We start from the raw sequence: 18,739 nt of genomic DNA, 5'->3' as shown, positions 1-18,739 counted from the left end.
TCTTACTATTTTTTTAATATGACCATCAACAAAGTTTTAGGACATGGAAAAGGTTAATACATGATTTTGATCCTGAATTACAAAACAAAATGGTATGATAAATAAGAGATGCTAGGCTGCTACAGGAAAACTAAACTGTGCTCTGTTCCTTCACTGTTTGTCTAAGTATGAAATGGGAAAAGGGGTTTTGAATAGTAGGGCTCTTTGACTGTATTCCTCACGCAGAGAGCAATGTGTAATGTGATGGCAGGGGAAGCATTGAAGAGCATTGCTAAGTACATGTTCCAGCAGATTTGGTTCCAAATAATGTACAGCCAAGCTGCTGAAAATTGGTGGTTAGGCTTTTTGGTTTTCATTTTGGTTAAAATCTCAGCCATCATCTTGTAAATGGTCCTGAATGCATTTTTCCAGCCAGTTCCACAACATTATAAGGCTGTGACTAGAAGACAGGTCCTTGAGCAAATGGTGGTCATGTGAGCTGTCACCACCAGTCCAATTTATCCAGTTGACTGTATGCTCCTGACTGGGTCAAGTAAGCTTGCTCAGAGAGAAGATAACCAAGGCAAAGTAGCAGTAGCAGCCTGCTACAAGCCACCTTTCTTTTCTTTTTCTATTTGTGTCTTTATTTTTATCTCCCTGATGCTATTTGGCACAGAGGAAACAGGCTGTCAGGTATTTGTATGGATGTGCTATGGATCTGCATATAAATCTGTACAGATGCAAATAAAGCATCTCCCAGGATGGAAAGACTATCTCTTCTGTATCAGCAAGACTGTAAAATGCCTTAAAAGATTTGAAATAGAAGTAATGGAGCTTGTGGAAAAATAGTGATGAAACTGAGCTATGGAGAAATTGCAACTTAGAGCCTTAAATCAGTTTCAGATCATTACTTGAAATATGGTGAGCTAACTTTAGATGAGAAATGATGCTGTGAAAACAACTCCATGTTAAAGGCTTACATAGTTAAAGGGGAGCTGAGAGCATGAGACTATTTGTATGCTAAAGGAATAATTGCTGCAGTCTGTTTTGTGTGGGAGCCTACTGTAAACAACTGCCAGCATATGCTGCTAACAGGACTACACTTTTATATCTTTAACTGTGTATGTAGTACTTTAAATTTGATTTTTGTATGTCCAATAAGGTTCATTTTCATTCCACATGGTTCATAATCAGTATTGCTCTGGGATTTACTTTCCAAGTACATGGACAGAGAGATTTCAGCCACTGTGCTGTCAGAGGTTTTTCTATTTTCTTTAACCCATATTTAAACTGGTTTAAATTAATTCACTTGTTTGTTATATTGCAGAAACATATCTGTTGTTCACAGCCTTAGTGAGAACTCTGCTTATTTAAAATAAAAATGGATCTGAAAATGCCATTTAGACCGTGAAGCTCTCTTTACATCTCTTTTTGGTTTATGTACAGAGTTTATTTGCTGTTCTAGCAAAACGGAACTATCTCTTTGGAGGTGTTGCTTCAGAGCAGTACCTCCAGCATGCATGATGGAATTAAAATACTTCATTATACTCTGAAATCTCTTCCTCTTTTCTCTACTGTGGGTTTAATTCTTTTTTATTCTTTTTTTTTTTCTTCTCCTTCACCTTCTGCAGTCACCTTCATAAAATGGCATTGAATGGTTGTATGTCAGTGCCATTTTATAAAATGAACTACAGAGAGATTTACTTCTTGCTTCCTATTTCACGTTCGCTCATGCAGTAAGGAAAGGCAGACGTGACCTAGTCCTACTGATTTATGTGCACATTAGTATTAATTCTGCAGATTGTGAGGGGGTTTTCAAGCATTCTGCACAAACTGTATTAGAAGCAAAGTACAATTACAGTTGGGAAGTTTTACATTCCTTTGTCCTTCTTTCACATTAAATTCTGTTAAGGCTTTTTGCTTTCTTTAAAGCATCTGCTGCACGATTACATCCTTCTGCAATAAATCCTTCCTATGACAATATGATAAATTTAACACATTTGAGGCTTAACAGATGTTTTGCTCAATCATTTGTCATATTGTATTCCTTCGAAATTTTCTATTTTGCTGCCTTTCAGGCACTACTGGCTTCAATGGACTTTGTTTCTAACTTCCTCTTGTCATAAATGCCTTTTTCTTGGGCCAAAGGATAGCTTGGGAGAAATGGCATCTGGACAGAAATGACATCTAATAATACACTTGAACTGTATTGTCTCCATGTGTGGCTTGACTCAGCCTTTCATTCTCTTGTTTTATGTAAATAATTATGTCGTTTCATCTCTAAGAAATGAAGTTACTAGACCTGCTTTAAATGCAAAACAGGGCAACAGGAGATAAGAGTGATACAATTAAGCACTTTGTCTGTTTCTAGTCATCTAAGAAACTGACTCTGTTTCTAGTCATCTAATAAACTGACTCTGTTAAGAGACTCGAATGTTTTCCAAAGGGATGTCCTCTAAATAAAACATAATTGAAATATATTTCAAGAAAGGTGATGCAATTAATTCTTTTATTGATTCTAGTATAGGTATTCAGTATTTTTAGAGTTTCTTTTTCAGTAGCTGCCAATATTTGTTTCTATAACAGAACTGAATTTCAAGTTTTATTTCTAACTTGAACTAATTCTTCTAGTCTTCCATGAGTAAGAACAGTCAACATAAGCTAAAAAGATAAATAACCAGTACAACCACCCAGTGCAAACAGTGAGGTTGAAGTGTAACTGCTGCAGAAGTTCTGCATTCTGGCCTTACAATCAGTATTTCTGTTAGAAATTGCTTTCCATGTTTCCATCTACTGTGAAGACAGTCATTTAAGGATGTCTTCTTGCTCATGGAGTACTGTGTGTGGAGAAATAACTCTTACACATTTTGGGTTAATGAATTTTTTGGGGTTTGGTGTCAGTTAACAAAACCAACAGCATGAATGGAATTCTAGTCTGTCTTACTTTCTCAGTAGAAAATATTCACAGAACCAAGAGCCTTGGTGAAGCCTAAAAATATTCCACAAATCCTGAAGTTTCAGCTTAAGAGATCTTCCTCTCTGTGCAGTGAACCTGTTTGAAACTAAAATAACTTTACCATGGAACTTGGTGTTACTGTCCATGGTCATGTTTCAGATTACAGCTGTATTATGCAGCTGGTTTCAAGAACTGTGCAGGAGAAATGTTTGGTTTATTTTAAAAGTTGTTTAAGGTATTTGAGATGTTCCCCCCCCACAAAAGAGATCGTTTTTTCTCTGCCTTGTAGTGCACTGAAAAGGTAGTATCAAAATAACAGAGCATCTATAAACATTTACAACTAGACTTCTGTTCTCTAAAGCAAATGTGGGAATATTTAATGTGCCTTTTAGTCACAAAGATTTCACATTCAAGGTGTGGGGGAATGGAAAGCAGAAAAAAAGTATCTTTGAAAGGCAAGTATTTTGACATCTGTTGAGTCTCTTGATGTTTATCATCAAGACCAGTGGCTTTGGTTTATTAATTCATTGCATAATGTGATGCCTAAAACTGGTTCAAGTTCACAGTATGTCTGCCACAAATGGGCATTCAGTGGTCTGTTATCATGCACCCTGGTCATGCTGTTATGTTTGATAGGTTTGGGGTTTGCCAATAAATGATGACAAGGCTAATATTGGTTATTGTATATTATGAGCTCTCATATACAAAACCTGATCATGAGCAGCTTTAATACATAGCAAAATATTTTAGCTTGTATGGGAAGTATATGTCTGTCTTCACCTTAAGTAGTTCTCTGCACCTTTCTACAAGATGAATAATTACTGAACATTAGAGCCTGGCCTTAGGTTCTCTTGTTATTAATCCAGAGTAGCCCACTGTCTTTATTAGGGCTGCAATTAAAATCAAAATATTACATTGAAATTGTTCAATTTCCATTCCACTTGGTCACTGCTACATGTAGGCTAGTGGTTGGTTTGCCTTCTTTGAATTAGTCTTGTACAAAAACTTGGCCTGTTGTATAAATCTTATTGTATCAAAGTGTGACTAACCCATTATCTTAAACTGGCAATAAAACCCCATGGGATATGTTCACTGTAAAAACTTTCTCTATATATTCAAAGTGCAGAATCTGACCTATCATTTAAATTGGAATTTAAATCTTAGTAAGTCAGAGTGTGCTTGCTATGAGTTCTTTTCAAAAAGTTGATTCAATACCTGAAAGAGGAAATTATATGGGTGAGCCAGTACCTACAGTATCTGTGGACTACCAGTGGCAGTAAGGAGGTTGCAGCATGACATGTCTTTTGCCTGGTGCATGGCATACAGGGAGTATTTGGTGCAGAGAAAAAGAAAATGCAATTAGAGTTAGTCACTGAAACCTAAAAATACTGTTTTAAAGTGTTCTAGAACACTCTAAAATAAACTCATAAAATAATCCAGCACAAACCGTTCAGAAGGAAGCACAGGTTTTAAAGTTCTCTTCATTTCAGGACATGTTTTGGTAGTATTTTTTGTAATAAAGGCAGGGGGGAAGAGGGGGAAAACAACCCTGTTTCTACCCAAGCTTTCAAAGCCGAAAGCCTTGAAGGCTGCTGTGTGAGACAGAAATAACAAGCTCCCAGCGTCAGGGTTTCCATTCTTGCCACACCAGGTGAATGGGCTGTTTCACGGAGAGTTTGCACTGCGGTGGCAGAGCAGGCCAGGGGAAGGGAGTGTGGGAGAGCCCTGCAAGAGCTGAGTCAATACCCCACCTTGTTGGATGGCTGTCAGTACTTGAAGCCCTGGGCTGGCTGCCTCAGTGTTGCCAAGTCTTAGCTAAGTGTACAGCTTTTGGCAGCAGATTCTCACAACGTACTTTTTGACAAAGAGGCAGAATAACTTCATTTTTAAAAGAAAAAAGTCTAGAAGGGCAATTATTTTGAGGGACATTGCAACACTTGCCCTGAAATTCTGTAACTTCCCAAATCACCTCCTAGTCTGCATATTTAAAATCAAAATCTGTGATTTTTTTACTTGTATTTCTTGATTATTTTCTCTGGTTTCTTTTAACACTGTCTTGTTTTGTTTTCTTTTCTTTTCTTAAGCTGCAGACAAGTGTTTATAAAACTCTTCTAATTTTAAAAAGCTCACCACAGTCTAAAATGTATCTTTTCAGTTGAGTTTGGTGAAAAAGAAATGGTATGGACTGAAGTGCTTTCACTTCTACAGCCTTAAAATAACAAGGTGGCTTACTCACGTCCATTACTTCAAGTGTTTATGTAACTAGATTATATTTATTTTTCTATTGCATACAAGCAACCAATTACTGTAGCACCTTTCACTTCTCATAGTTGTATTTCTATAATCATCATTTTTTTAAAAAATCACAACAAAAAAGCATAGCACTCTGTAGGTTCTACAGGAAGTCTCAGGAAAAAAAACCAAAACAGTTAATGCATCCCTTTTTTAATTTGAGAAAAGGGAACAGAATGGTGGAAGGTGATAAAAATGGCAGGAAGGGGGGACACACAGAGCAGTCCCATGCAGTGACTCTGCGAGAGACAGGTGATCAACAGCACAGAGCTGGATGTGCCACCTGTACACTGGGACAGCACTATTGCAGGTTTACTACTGCAAGCACCTGCGTGGAAAATACTCTATGGTGGGATGACTGCAAGGCTGATTGAGGAGTAGATGACTGGAGGAGGCATGCCACTGAGCCAGCTGTGGAACTGAACCTTCTCTTCCTGCCATGGAATGACAGTAAAACATAACCCGAGGCAGGACTCGCAGATGCAACATAGTTTGGGAATCTGATTGTGGCCCCAGCACTTCCAGGTTTTTATAAAGGCTCCTGGCTGCAACCTGGTAACTGTCTACAGATCTCATTTGGGTGAAGTCAAACTGGGCACTTCAGGACACTTCCAACTACTCTTCCCAGCAGTATGTTGCAATCTCCCAGACAAGACTGGCCGACACTCTATGTGTCAGTGCCGAGGAGGAAAGGGAGCAGGGATGATGTGGCCATCTGTATCCAGAGCAGGGTGGTGTGGCTGCCTGCATACAGGGCAGGACCACAGCTGGCAGTTTACATTGGTTTGCACTCAGAACCACACCCTGAGGACTGAAGTGTTATTCCTCCTAAACCAAATGAAACAGTCTAGCTTTTTAAGTGCTCACAGTTAAGAGTAAACTTTGTAACTCTGTGCTGGAAGACAGCAGAGCAATAACAGGCTCTGTGGAGAGATGCAGGAATCTGCTGCTTTTTAGCTGCTGGTGAATGCCCTCCAGTGAGGCTGTAACCACTGATAAAACAGCCTGGGAAACTCACCAGCATAGCTATCAGAATTGTTTTAGCATGTGTGTTGGGAGTGAATGCGAGAGGTTACTTTGTTAATTCTGAAGGTGCAGCTGGCTAATAAACATTAGATAGCAGCTATTTGGATAGTGACAGATACCTTTAGTTCTTGTGTGCTATTCTCTGGCTTGGCAAGAGGCTGTTACTAAATCAATATGAATTTTCTGGAGAGAAAGGAGTATTTAGTTTGTCTGGCACTCCATGTCCTTCTTGCATATTAATGTATCAGTAATTATTCTTCTGTTGCTTAGGATCTTCTTGGTTTGTCTATGGCCAGATTTAGCTATTTGTTTAAACTGCTGTGATGAGCAACAGCAAGAAACTTCCTATCCCTCTTAAACACATTCCAATTAATAAACATATTAAATAAATAGATTTTATTACCGTTCTTTGTTAACTAACTTCAGGACTCTATGAAATATGTTTACCAACAGGCCAAGTTCTCATAGAAATCTCAAGAACACACAAGAAACTTAATGACAGTCTGGAGGAGAGTGTAAGTGAATGTTTTCTAATTTTAAAATTTACTTCTGAAGTTAGAAATTACTTTTGTCGATTTTTAATAACTTTTCATTCATTTGCTTTCAAAGTTCAAAAAATTTCATAAAGAAATTATATCTGAGCTGGAGAAGAAAACAGACTTGGATGTGAAATATATGACTGTAAGTACATTCAATTCTGAAAGTCACACTTTATTTATCTATTTATAATCAAATCACAGGATGTTATGGGTTGGAAGGGACCTCTGGAGATATTCAAGTCCAGTCCCCCTGCCAGAGCAGGGCCATAGAATCCAGCACAGGTCACACAGGAATGCATCCAGATGGGTCTTGAAAGTCTCCAGAGAAGGAGATTTCACAACCTCTCTGGGGAGCCTGTTCCAGTGCTCTGTGACCCTTACAGTAAAGAAGTTCCTCCTCATGTTGAGATGGAACTTCCTGTGCTGTAGTTTATATCCATTGCCCCCTGTCCTAGCACAGGGTGCAAGTGAGAAGAGGCTGTCCCTTCCTTCTTGATACTCAGCCTTCAGATATTTATAGACATTTATTAGATCCCCACTCAGTCTTCTCCTCTCCAGACTAAACAGCTCCAGGTCTCTCAGCCTTTCCTCATGAGGCAGTGCTCCAGTGCCTTAATCACCCTTGTAGCCCTCTGTTGGACTCTCTCCAGCAGATCCCTGTCCCTCTTGAACTGGGGAGCCCAGAACTGGATGAAATTATATTTCAGAAATTGTTCCCTAACAGCTAATCAATATGTTAGAACTAAGCTTTAGATACAAAAACATGGCAGAAGTTTTCATGCTTATTTTGAGTTGAAAAGAACCAATGACATTTTAAAACTAAAGTTGAGAAAGGCAACTGCCCAACTCATTTGGTGTGTACTAGTGGCATCTCACAGACAGTGGTAATGCTTTTTAGTCATCCAATTACATGACTGAGTGCACAAGGAGATGTTTTAAATGCTTTGATTGCAGGCAACTTTAAAGAGGTACCAAACGGAACACAGAAGCAAATTAGATTCTTTAGAGAAGTCACAGGCTGAGCTGAAAAAAATCAGAAGGAAAAGCCAAGGAGCACGCAACGTAATGAAATACGAGCACAAAGAGATGGAGGTCAGTGCATGGTCTCTTGTTTCTTTTTCTTTCTCTCTGTAAGAACTGGTCAACAGAAGATGTTAAGCTATTACAGGTCGTGTTTGAGTCTCTTTTTTTTAAATCTTGCCTTCTGAAGCTTACCACAATTTTTGTGTAGGCAATGCTAGTGGTTAATGCACATAACTCCTCTGGAAGTTGTCTGGCAACAGTCCAACCCCACGGTTTTGAAGGACGTGGGGTTTTGATTCCTCAAGGTTGGCTTATCTTAGTGGCACTCCTATTGAAACTGAGCTCTGGACTGCTCTGCTGTACACATTCAGAACCTTCTGCTTCAGTTGCTAGGTTTCATCCTCTGGCCACTACCTGATTGATTATTTTTTTATAAATACCACTGTAACTACACCTTTATGCAGAGGCTTACAGAGGAAGTCAGCTATGCTATGCAAATTCATTAGTAATTTGCTATAAATTAATTTCCCAAGGTGGGTAAATGCCATCTTCAGTTATTCCCTTCCCTTCTGATGTTAAACCAGCATTGCCATCTTGAGGTGAAGTTAGAAATGGCAAGGCAATGAGGAGGAACTGTTTTAAACAGCAAGTCACATTCTGGATGTCTTGTATCTCTCAGAAAATCCTTGCCAGTCCTATTTTTATTTACTCAATGTTTTAATTTCATGATAGCTTATCAGGGCTTTTTCTCCATACTTTTCTATTTTAATTTTCTTTTCAAAGAAAGCTTTGTTTGTAATGAGGAACAGTAAATGTAAATAGCATTAGCTCCTTTTTCTTCACACACATACACACACCCAAGTAGATTACTGATTACCTGTCACAGAGTATACATTTACCTGGTGAGATATGAAGGAAGTTGGGTGCTTGCACAAAAGGATTGAGACTTGGAAGCAGAGCCACCCTATCCCACCCCATCTTTCCTCAGTAATTGCATGTAGTATCAAATAAAACCCGGAGACTCCATGTGATTTATGTTGGGGTTTTGTGGTTTTTTTTCTCCTTAGTATTTGGAAACTGTGACCTCTCGACAGAGTGACATCCAGAGATTTATTGCAGAAGGCTGCAGAGAAGCCCTCCTTGAAGAGAAGAGAAGATTCTGCTTTCTGGTTGACAAGCACTGCAACTTTACCCAGCACATGCACTTCTATCATGTTCAGGTCAGTGACATGAATTCAAACAAATGAAACTCCTGAAATCTAATCCTGTGGGAGATCAGAGTGCTGTAAGTAGCTAAGATAGCACTTAGGAACACTGTAGTGCCAGACAAGTGCTGTAATCAGTGCACAGAAAATGTTTACAGTGCAATGTTCTCTTCAATGTATTGTAGCAACAATAAAGGGTTACTGTGGCTTTTTCAAAATAATATATTGAGGGAAAAAATGTATGGACTGATCAGGTATTTCCCTGACTCTGACAAAAGCCAGTCTCTTTCTACAACATGTGGTGTGTTTCAAAGAGGTACTGCTTTACAAGCATTTTTGAAAGCCTTCCATTTTGCAGATGCTATCATTTTGGTGTAATAAAGATTAGCAAACAGGTCTGTGCAATTGTATGTAACAGCATGTCTTTGACGAGTGTCTTTTACGCTTTGGATGCAGTGTGCAGACTTCCTAAAATCCAAGCTGCCTGGGTGGCAGGAAATCTGTAGCGATGCCACTAAAGTGCCTGAAAAAGTCAGAATGATGATAGATGAGATAAGGACACCTGGTTCCACTCCAGTATCAGGAACTCCACAACCTTCACCAATGATAGAGAGAAACACCTTGGTATGTTGTTCTTTGATGGTTAAAGGTTCTGTCTCATAACTGGGTGTACAGTCTTCACTAGCTTCTGTTGTACCTAAGCATGTGCAGTCATACCTGGGATGCACCTCAGCTGGGCTATGCTGGGGTTCACTATGAAAGCAAAATCATCAAGCTGAAGCTCTGCTACTGGAAAAGTACACAGTATAGCAGGCAGAAGCACATACCCCAGGGCTCACTTTTCAGTTGGGTGCCTAAGACTTTCTGCAGAGCCCAGCCTCAGGGCTACTTTCGTTCTAACCATTCCATTTCCTACATTCTTATCTCTAAAGTGCTAATAATTACACACTCAGTAGTTCAATATAAACTTAAACAAAATCATAGAATGATAGAGTGGTCTGGGTTGGAAGGGACCTCCAAAGGTCATCTAGGCCAGCCTCCTCTGCAGTAAGCAGGGGTATCCTCCACTAGATCAGGTTGTCCAGAGCCCTGTTGAGCCTCACCTTGAGTATCTCCAGGGATGGGGCCCCAACCACCTCCTGGGGCAACCTGTTCCAGTGTTCCACTACCCTCATGGTAAAGAACTTGTTCCTAACATTTCCTGTTCTCTTTCCTTCTTCCCTCCATGTTTCTTATTAGAGTACAGGTTAGATTCTAAATTCTACCTGTTTGTGTGTTTTGTCACCACTAGTTCTTGAGTATCTAAGAAAAATAATCTGGAGATTATCTAGATGTAACTGTGTTATTTTGGGGGGGGATAAAAGGCACAGCAGTCCCACTAACCAATGTCTGTCAAGGAACAGAAGCCTCTTACAAACATTCTATCAGCAATTCCAAGGGAACATGGGGACTGACAGCTCTAAATATGTATAATTTGGGAATACATCAGCATTGCTTTCTGGAATGTAATATTGCAAATAAGTTGGGACTGTCTCCTCAGTATTGTGATACTGCTGTTTCTGTGACTCTAGTTTGGAAGTGATTTTTATCCTCACCATGAAAATGCATCCAGGGTGCCCCCAGCTCCTGCTGGCAGGGCCTACACCAGTCCACTCGTGGATATGTTTAACAACCCCACAACAGCTCCCAAGACATCTTCTGAAAAACTCAACAATTCAACAGGTGAGTGTCACTTTGTTGCAAATTAGCTAAGTGTTCAAAGTTACAGTAGGATTTCTTGACTGCTGGAATGATGTGAATCCCAGGATGTACAGAGGGGTAGAAAATGGTCTTTATGGTGTATATCTATAAGTTACCAAACACGGGAAGTGTGTTGTAAGACAAGAACCGTTTGCAGTAAAATACAGGTCAGGATGGGTAGATTCTATTTTAGTCACAGCCTGCCTGATTAACTCAGCTTAGCTGCTCTTACCACTTCCAATCTGACTGGAATACATTCTGTAATTTTGAACAAGGTAGAGCTGAGTGATTATTTCAGTGCAAATAAAGAAACTGTTCCTAGAGTCTAGCTTTGGTTTGCTTTAAGAACCTGTAGCAGTTAGGGAGGAATGTGCACATGGGACAAAACGAGCACAGCCTTTTGTTTCTTTCTTGAAATGTAAAATTCTATTAAGATTTGTTTCCTAAGTTTCTAATGTATTGATTTTTTTTTCACATGACCTGTTACAGGGAAGGAAGGGAAAGAACTAAGTCTGGCTCACAACCACAATGCAGAACCTTTCAGTGTGACAATAGCAGTTCCAGCATTTCTTCCTTTAAAATGTGCTTATAATATATTTTGTTAGCCAAATAGCACACAATTCTGAGATGTCCTTTGAACTATGTTCTGTTAAATATCTGGGGTCTGCAAAGCACCAAGTATCTGCAACTCCCATTGACTGAGCTGCAGTTGAGGGCTAGGCACATGTGAAAATGACATCAGGGACTTCATACACAGTTACTTTTTTTTTTTTTTTAAATGGGAAATTTTCCAAGTCTCCTATGGCTGTGAATGCTTAGCATTTTTCATGCCAAAAATAAAAGTGAAGTAGCAGCAAGTAAAAGATTTAGATAATAACATTCTATGTGTGTTGGTTCAGCTTTGTCGTGATAGGGTGATGTTTGTATACAGTTGCACATGCTATTAAGAATTTCATGGTGGTAAGAAACATTGGCAGACAGTTGAGAGGTGTCTAAGTGGGAACCAAAGCAGTACAGAGTCTCAGAACTTGATTTTCACTCAAGCATTCCTTTTTGTCCTGTCAGACTGTTAATCATAATTAATTTTATTAGCGTGGGGCTAATTTTTCTTTTTTTTTTTTTTTTGCTTGATTTCTGACAGAGAATTCAGAGGATGCCAGTTTATCACGCTCAACTTCTGTTGCCACAGGACTAAATATAATGAAAAGGCAAAAAGTAAAGACAATCTTCCCACATACTGCTGGAAGTAACAAGACATTGCTCAGCTTTGCACAGGGGGATATCATCACGCTTCTTGTAGCTGAAGAAAAGGACGGCTGGCTTTATGGGGAACACGACTCAACTAAAGTGTAAGATTGCCCAATGTGAACATGAAGGGAAAATGTGTCTCATCAGATTTTGTTAGACCTAGTAAATTATTTCCCCTGTTGTTGCTGGCTGTTACTGTCTGGGAACTTTGAGTCTTTCTGTAAGGTAAATCACCACACTTATTTTAGGGAGGTTTTGTACACCAGTTTGGTATTGTCGGAAACTGGGTCTTTAGCAGTTAAATCCTGTCAGTTCCCTCAGTCGTCCACTGTTCTGTCCACTGTTGTCTCTGATACGAAGCTGAAAAACTTTCCCCTTACAGAAAAGGATGGTTTCCATCATCGTATACTAGACCACTAGAAGAAGCAGCAGAAGAAAAAGCATTTGTCCCAGCACCGAGGTAATGTTGGGGTGGGACTCGCAGCAATTCCCCATCTTCTCTAACATTCATGACAATGTTATTTCTCTGCTCCTGTGCTTTGTTATTCAGTAATGTGTACAGTAAATCTTTCCAGCAGTCTACAGTACAATGCTTTGATTAACCATTCACATGTTCTAAGTTAGACAAAGACCCCAGAACTAGCTTCACCTCACCTTAAGATTCCCACTGACTCTAGTCTAGTGGGTCTGTACACCTGTGCTAGCATCCAGCTCATTCACTTTTGTGCTTTCCTGGAGCTAAAGATAAGTGAGAGCTCTGCTATAGGAACTGAACATGTTATCTGCTGGCTTCTGTCTTGCAGCCCTGCGCCAATCCGAAGTATCAGTTCTGTAAATCTCGTGGACAAAGGTGATGTTGTCTTCCCACCGCCAGACTATCTGGGGTCTGTGCAAACAGATAAGAGAATGGAGTCTCCCAAAGGTACTGTCAAAACACCAGCTGACAGAGCAGAAAACGCAGGCCCGGTAAGTAATCAATACCAGGAACCCAAATGTTCTGCCCTGCTTCTTTTCCTTGACCTACTTAGCTGAGCTCTTCAGTGAGGCCCCAGAATATCCTGTCTTAGCTAACTTGTGCTTCAGCAGCCCTTCAGTGCAGCTGTTTTCAGGAGTATCATGGGGTTTGGACATTTCAACCTATCTGCAGTGATAAGAAGGGAGAAGAATTGTTCAGGGGTGTAACTAAGTACTAGGAGAGCTACTCTGCATAGCAAACTTCTCAGGAATGGAATCTGTTACACTTGACAAGGAGTTCTCACACAAAGTAGAACAAATCCATCACCTTCAGCAAGTTTAGAGCTATAGGAAATGGGATTTAAAGCAGCTTAAACTGTTTTCAGGAATGCTTTACACAACCCCATGAAAGTTAGTGTTGGCTTTATGGATGTTGCTGAGGGATGTGTACTAACAGCTGTATTCAGCAAAACCACAAGAAGTACATTTTTATGAACAGAGAATGCTATATACATCTACTATTTCTGCTACCAAGGAGCATTCAGACTGATTCAAAATGAAGACTAATCAAATTAAGCAACTACTAGCAATTACACATTTTGCTGATGTGTATCTAATGGTGCTAAATGTTTCTGAGACCTTCTTCAAAAAGCCTCTTGAAGCAGAGATCACATTTTGATAGCAAAAAACTTCCTATGATTTTAAATAAGGCTGTCACTCTAAAATGCAGAGCCCGTACCTAGAGTATAAGATGCAAAGTTCCATTGGTAGGTACCATAGCAAGCTCCTTGAAGTCAGGAATCCTATAGTTGGCTGCCAGTAGCTAAAAACTTCATATTTTATTATTTAAGAGTATGACTGAAATATTTAATAGATAACATCCTAATAAATTTTGAGTTGTCCTTCTGACAGATGTAATTTGTGCAGCGATGTTGTTTCTCTAGGGCACTGTTTGAGGAATAAAGCTTTTCCACTGCATGAAGTGGGTATCAATAAATAAGACCTAAATCTTACTATCCAGTTGCTTTCCAAACAGTTATCTGAGAACTTCTGAAATGATGATGAAGACAAGTGTCTGTGCTTTGACACATTTGTAGTTTCCCTGTTAGGATAAAGAAGCAATGAGCCAAGCAATTATGTACATGGGTTCACTTATCTGTGGCTTTATGGCTGTTGAGACCTATGGGATCAACATGTCCTTCAGATGTAATTACACTCACCATAGTTAAAAGATGGATCAGGCTGTGGAAGCTGCCAAGCAAGCAGTACAGTGAGTGCTTTGCCCTGAGACAACTGAAAGGTGACTTACTGTAGATAAAAATGATTAAATTGTCTCGGCATCACTGTACTGTGCTGCTGCCTTTAGTGTGGTGAACTGTCCTCAGTCAGTTCTCAAGAGTAGTAACCTTAAAGGTTTTGTTTGTTCTGTGGCACTAGTTCTGGTGTTTTGGGAGTAAACTTAAAGCTTGAGGACTAACACAAGAGGAATGGGAGATCATTCTGTTGACAGACTAGGGCAGAGTTCTAATTAGAACAGTGTGCTCTCTTTGGAGGTCAGGATGGTCTCTTTGGAGTGGAAAACAAAGACATTTTTCCTGAGATTCTAAATTTCCACAGGGAAAGCAAAAATTTAAGACTGGAAAATTGATACACTTGTTGAGGTACCCCACAGTACTCCATAACTCATAGCAGCTTCTTCTTTACTGTGGCCCCATGGTTGTTCTTACCTGCTACCATACAAAATAGGGAAGAGAAATGTAGAGAATTGCTGTACTTGCACCCAAGTGTTTTCTTCTGAAGTCACTATTTACTTCCACTCTTTTGGAAAGTTGCAGAGCTTCCTTGTCTTTCCCACTTCCATGCAAGTCACCAACCCCCATACCACCACAGAGCGTGTTGTCCTCTGTGGACATGTTGACCATATGTTGTCCTGTATTCCCATACAGGATTTACATACACATAAGTCAGTGTCCTTACATACTCTTTTATGCAGAAGTAGGAACTGATTTATTGAGGCATGTTATTTTTGTTTCAGAATATAGAGGAAAAAAATAGCTCAGGGTTTCAGGCAGGAAAGATGAGGAAATGGTTCTTGCAAGTTAATTTGTTCATGCTGTGTTATGCAGAATAATATCAACTAAAAAATACCTAGTAGTTGATGGAGCTTTGAGGGTTGGTGTTCAGTAAGTAGCAATATGTAATTCAGGCATTCTTTCATTCTAATTAATTTTAAGGGCTAATCAGGCCTAATTCCTGGGTCTAATTCTATTTATGACTGATGTATATGAGTGATTTCATTGGAATCACAAGCCAAGCACAAGCTTAAGAACCCTGCTGAATTAGGTCTCCAACAAACAGATTTCTGCACCTACCTCATGGTATTGTGACTGTGGCAGCCAGGCACTACTGGTACCTGAAAAGGAAAGGCTTGCAGGCCTTTGTTCAAGCACTGGAGCTTTAAGGCTTGAAAAGAAAATGGCCATATAGGCTGAATCTTTACTAGAGCTGAAGCTGCTACACCAAAGGTGCCTGCAGATTTCTGCCTCCATGTAACATAAGCAGGCCTGGGAAGGGAAATACTGTGCAAGATCTTCATCTTACCTGAAATACTGCCGCTGCAGCAGCACTGACAGAGCCACACTGCCACCTTTTGGGTTCCTCAACTTCACAAGGACAAGGTGCACCCCATCACAGCAGCACAGTGCAAACTGCAGCTGTCAAAACCAGCCTTTTCAGATTTGTGCACTTAGATGTGGCAGTTTTCCTACATTGAAACGTGAGCAAAGCTAGGTAAAACTATTCTTCCTTTTGCAGCACTCCCATACAAACAATGCAAAGTACAGATGCAGGTTTTGTTGCTTTTCCTGGCTCACCACCCCTACTCACAAAAGCCACAGGAGATACCTAGATTTGTACTTCGTAAATCAACAGCAGCTAAACACATTAGGTTGCATTAAAAAAACCCTCTACATATTATTGATCAGAAATCTGCCCTCACTTCGACTTTGCTGCCTGTGTCATGATGCTGGCTGCTGCTGCCTCGAGCTTCATGACTTTACAGTTAGGCAAAGAGATGCAGGCTGTGTTCACTGCACAGCCTGCTCCAGGCCTAAGCTTGGCCTCTTGCTGTGGCAATGAGGGGTTTAGAAATTGTGCTGCAAGTAGTACTGCCCTTTCTGTTCTGATTGATGGCTCTTGTACTGATGTTTCTTTTCCATTTTAACCTATAAAATGCCCAGCCAGATACCTGGTGATCACTATCTTAAATTTGAGGAGGGGGAGTGGGGGCAGTGGGTGGGGTGGATACTACACAAAAAAACCAAAGCCACCAGCTAATGCCTGTACCAATTTTAACCTTCTAATTTTGACGTTCTGACAGCTACCTTCCCACAGTTCAACAGAACTACACAATAATTAATACTAAATAGCTAAATATTGCACAGCCTGTCTGAAGGCCAGGCTCTCTTTTCTGTAGCAGGATAGCAAGATCCTGTGTTTGTAAATCTGTGTATCTCCCTTTTCTTTTACAGAAGCCTGATATGAATGGCATTATAAAACCACCTTTTCTAAGGTACGTTTTCTGAAGCTTTTACACTGATTAGTTGTGTTGATTTTTATATTGGTTCATACTATTGTATTGATTATGAGGGGGAGAAAAAAAAGGATGTTTTTCCTGAATTACTCTGTGACACTTCCTCTAGACATTGGTGAAATGTCATGATTAAAATTGGTTGTGCCCTTCTCAGGAGTGGCATCAGATAAAACACCCTGCGTAGGCTCCTCTCAGAAAACTTTCTGCAGTAGTTTGACAGGCAGCAAGACTTAAACTATCTTGGAGGGTTAAGCCCAAAAATCTTTGAAGACTGGGAGTTGTTTTTAAAAAGTTCTAACTGGGCATTAATTTCTCACATTTCAGATTGCTGCAAAGTGAGGCTCTGTTTGGAAGCTTGTCTTAAAAATTCAAGTTAAACTGAGTTGCACAGAATCCTTTAGTCTAAAACCGTAACTTAGTCTTTCAGACAACCTGGATGAGGAACCTGTGTGACTTAAATTTGGGGTTATATTGCAGCAAACCTTCAAGTGACTTTGTGTATTTCTTTTCAGTGGAGAAAATCCTTTTGCAACTGTGAAGCTCAGACCAACAGTAACAAATGACAGATCAGCACCAATTATTCGATGAACACTCAGTCCATACATACACTTCCTCCTCAAACACCAGTTTCTGCAACAGCAATTACTATCTAAAATCATTCTGAGAATTTATTTAAATGTAATTAATGTACAATAGAATCATACTGGAATGGATTTTTTTTTTCCTAATGTAATAACTGCTTTGGGCTAATGTTTGAGCACTTGGGCTTGATTTTACAGGATGCCTTTTTCTGCAGTAGGAACTACTAGAGATAGTTTGTACACTCTAGTAAAGCCATGTAACTAATAGCTCACAAATCTGAATCTTTGGCATTCCTTGTTTGGAAGCTGCAGTGGTAAGCTCTCTAAGCCTGCATATGCCAAGCATCAAATAAGAGAAAGACTGTTTTGTTTGGAGGAAAAAAAGTAATGTAACATCTGCCTTATTCCAGAATAGAGAATTGCCTGTATAAAGTGATTATACGTTATTTTGTTCAAGAGAGACACTCTAGGTTATAAATAAATATTTATCCTTCAAGAATAGACAATTTGTAATGCTTTGCTTAATGTTCAGCTACAAATTTCCAAGTGTTAACGTAAACTTAAGTCTAATGTACTGTCAACACATCCTACAATAACTTTTTCTTTAAAACATGTTGTCAAAATCTAGTCTGATAAAAAAAGTCATAATAAAACAGTGCCATGATTTTTTCTCTCAACTCTAATACAAAAAGCTGCCTTTGAAGTTACTCTATTATTGCAGCCTTCCACAAAAGAGCCTAGCAACAACAAATATTGATATGGTCTAGTATCTGAGTTATGTAAAATACAGCCACAAGTAGAGCCAGTTTGTCTGACAGACTTTTCCTGCAGCAATAACCATCTCAGAAATTAGCCTGGAATATTAGAAACTGACTTTACACTCTTTATTAGCATTACAATTATAAAGCACCCCCAGTTATGGGGGTATTTACTACCTACTGCATGAAGTCTGTATAGTGACTGCTGCCAGCACTTAATCCTTGCTCTAAGTCATTCTGCTTTACAATTGTACATGATTCCTACAGCATCCCATGGATATTCATTTTGTTGTGCCTGCTGCTACTACTCTAAACGGCGAATCCAAGTCATGTGAAATGCCTTTCAGTTACTTAAGATCAAAAAATAGTATAAGAGCATGTGATGGCTGCAGAGATAGAATCCACTCGTTCCACCTCCTCTTCTCACACTGCTGTTCAAGGCAGAGGACGCTATCTTGCTACATAAACTTGCACAAATCTCCACTATCCCGTTCTGAAACACAATCTTCTCAGAAGTGTGCCTTACAGCTAAGCCCATTTTCTAAAGTATATTGGAGGCAAGTCAACCTAGGCTGTATTTTCACTCAGGGCAGCTCACCAATGGCAGTGCCACAGCCTCTTTCTAGAGACAAGTGTCCTGCCAGTCAGAACTTGTTGATATCTGTTCCCTAGTGTTAGGAAGCTTCTGCTATAGCAGGTAGGCCACTGCAGCCCTTGGAGATCATGTGTCCCTGTAACCTCCATGAGTTAAAAGCAAGATCTTACTGTTTGTTACTACTAGTGCCTCACCACTTGCAATGCTTACCCCCCAAAAAACAAGTACAGCCCTAGACCATGTCGTTTTGG

General features: G+C 39.7%; 1 protein-coding gene across 1 annotated transcript in view; it reads left to right on the top strand.

Moving 5' to 3' along the window:
- The window catches only part of BAIAP2L1 (BAR/IMD domain containing adaptor protein 2 like 1), a 39,213-nt gene extending 22,071 nt beyond the window's left edge, over positions 1-17,142 (top strand). The window contains exons 4-14 of the mRNA XM_054391231.1: positions 6,707-6,768; positions 6,863-6,934; positions 7,747-7,884; positions 8,883-9,035; positions 9,477-9,644; positions 10,592-10,742; positions 11,902-12,109; positions 12,391-12,468; positions 12,812-12,974; positions 16,496-16,533; positions 17,067-17,142. Of these exons, the coding sequence (XP_054247206.1) occupies positions 6,707-6,768; positions 6,863-6,934; positions 7,747-7,884; positions 8,883-9,035; positions 9,477-9,644; positions 10,592-10,742; positions 11,902-12,109; positions 12,391-12,468; positions 12,812-12,974; positions 16,496-16,533; positions 17,067-17,142 (1,307 nt within the window). The remainder of the gene's footprint in view (positions 1-6,706; positions 6,769-6,862; positions 6,935-7,746; positions 7,885-8,882; positions 9,036-9,476; positions 9,645-10,591; positions 10,743-11,901; positions 12,110-12,390; positions 12,469-12,811; positions 12,975-16,495; positions 16,534-17,066) is intronic.
- Positions 17,143-18,739: the final 1,597 nt, after the last annotated feature.

The sequence above is a fragment of the Indicator indicator genome, chromosome 22, assembly GCF_027791375.1.
Source record: "Indicator indicator isolate 239-I01 chromosome 22, UM_Iind_1.1, whole genome shotgun sequence".
NCBI classification, from domain to species: Eukaryota; Metazoa; Chordata; class Aves; order Piciformes; family Indicatoridae; genus Indicator; species Indicator indicator.
The sequence above is the reverse complement of the archived record's forward strand: the minus strand, read 5'-3'. Positions and strand labels throughout refer to the sequence as shown.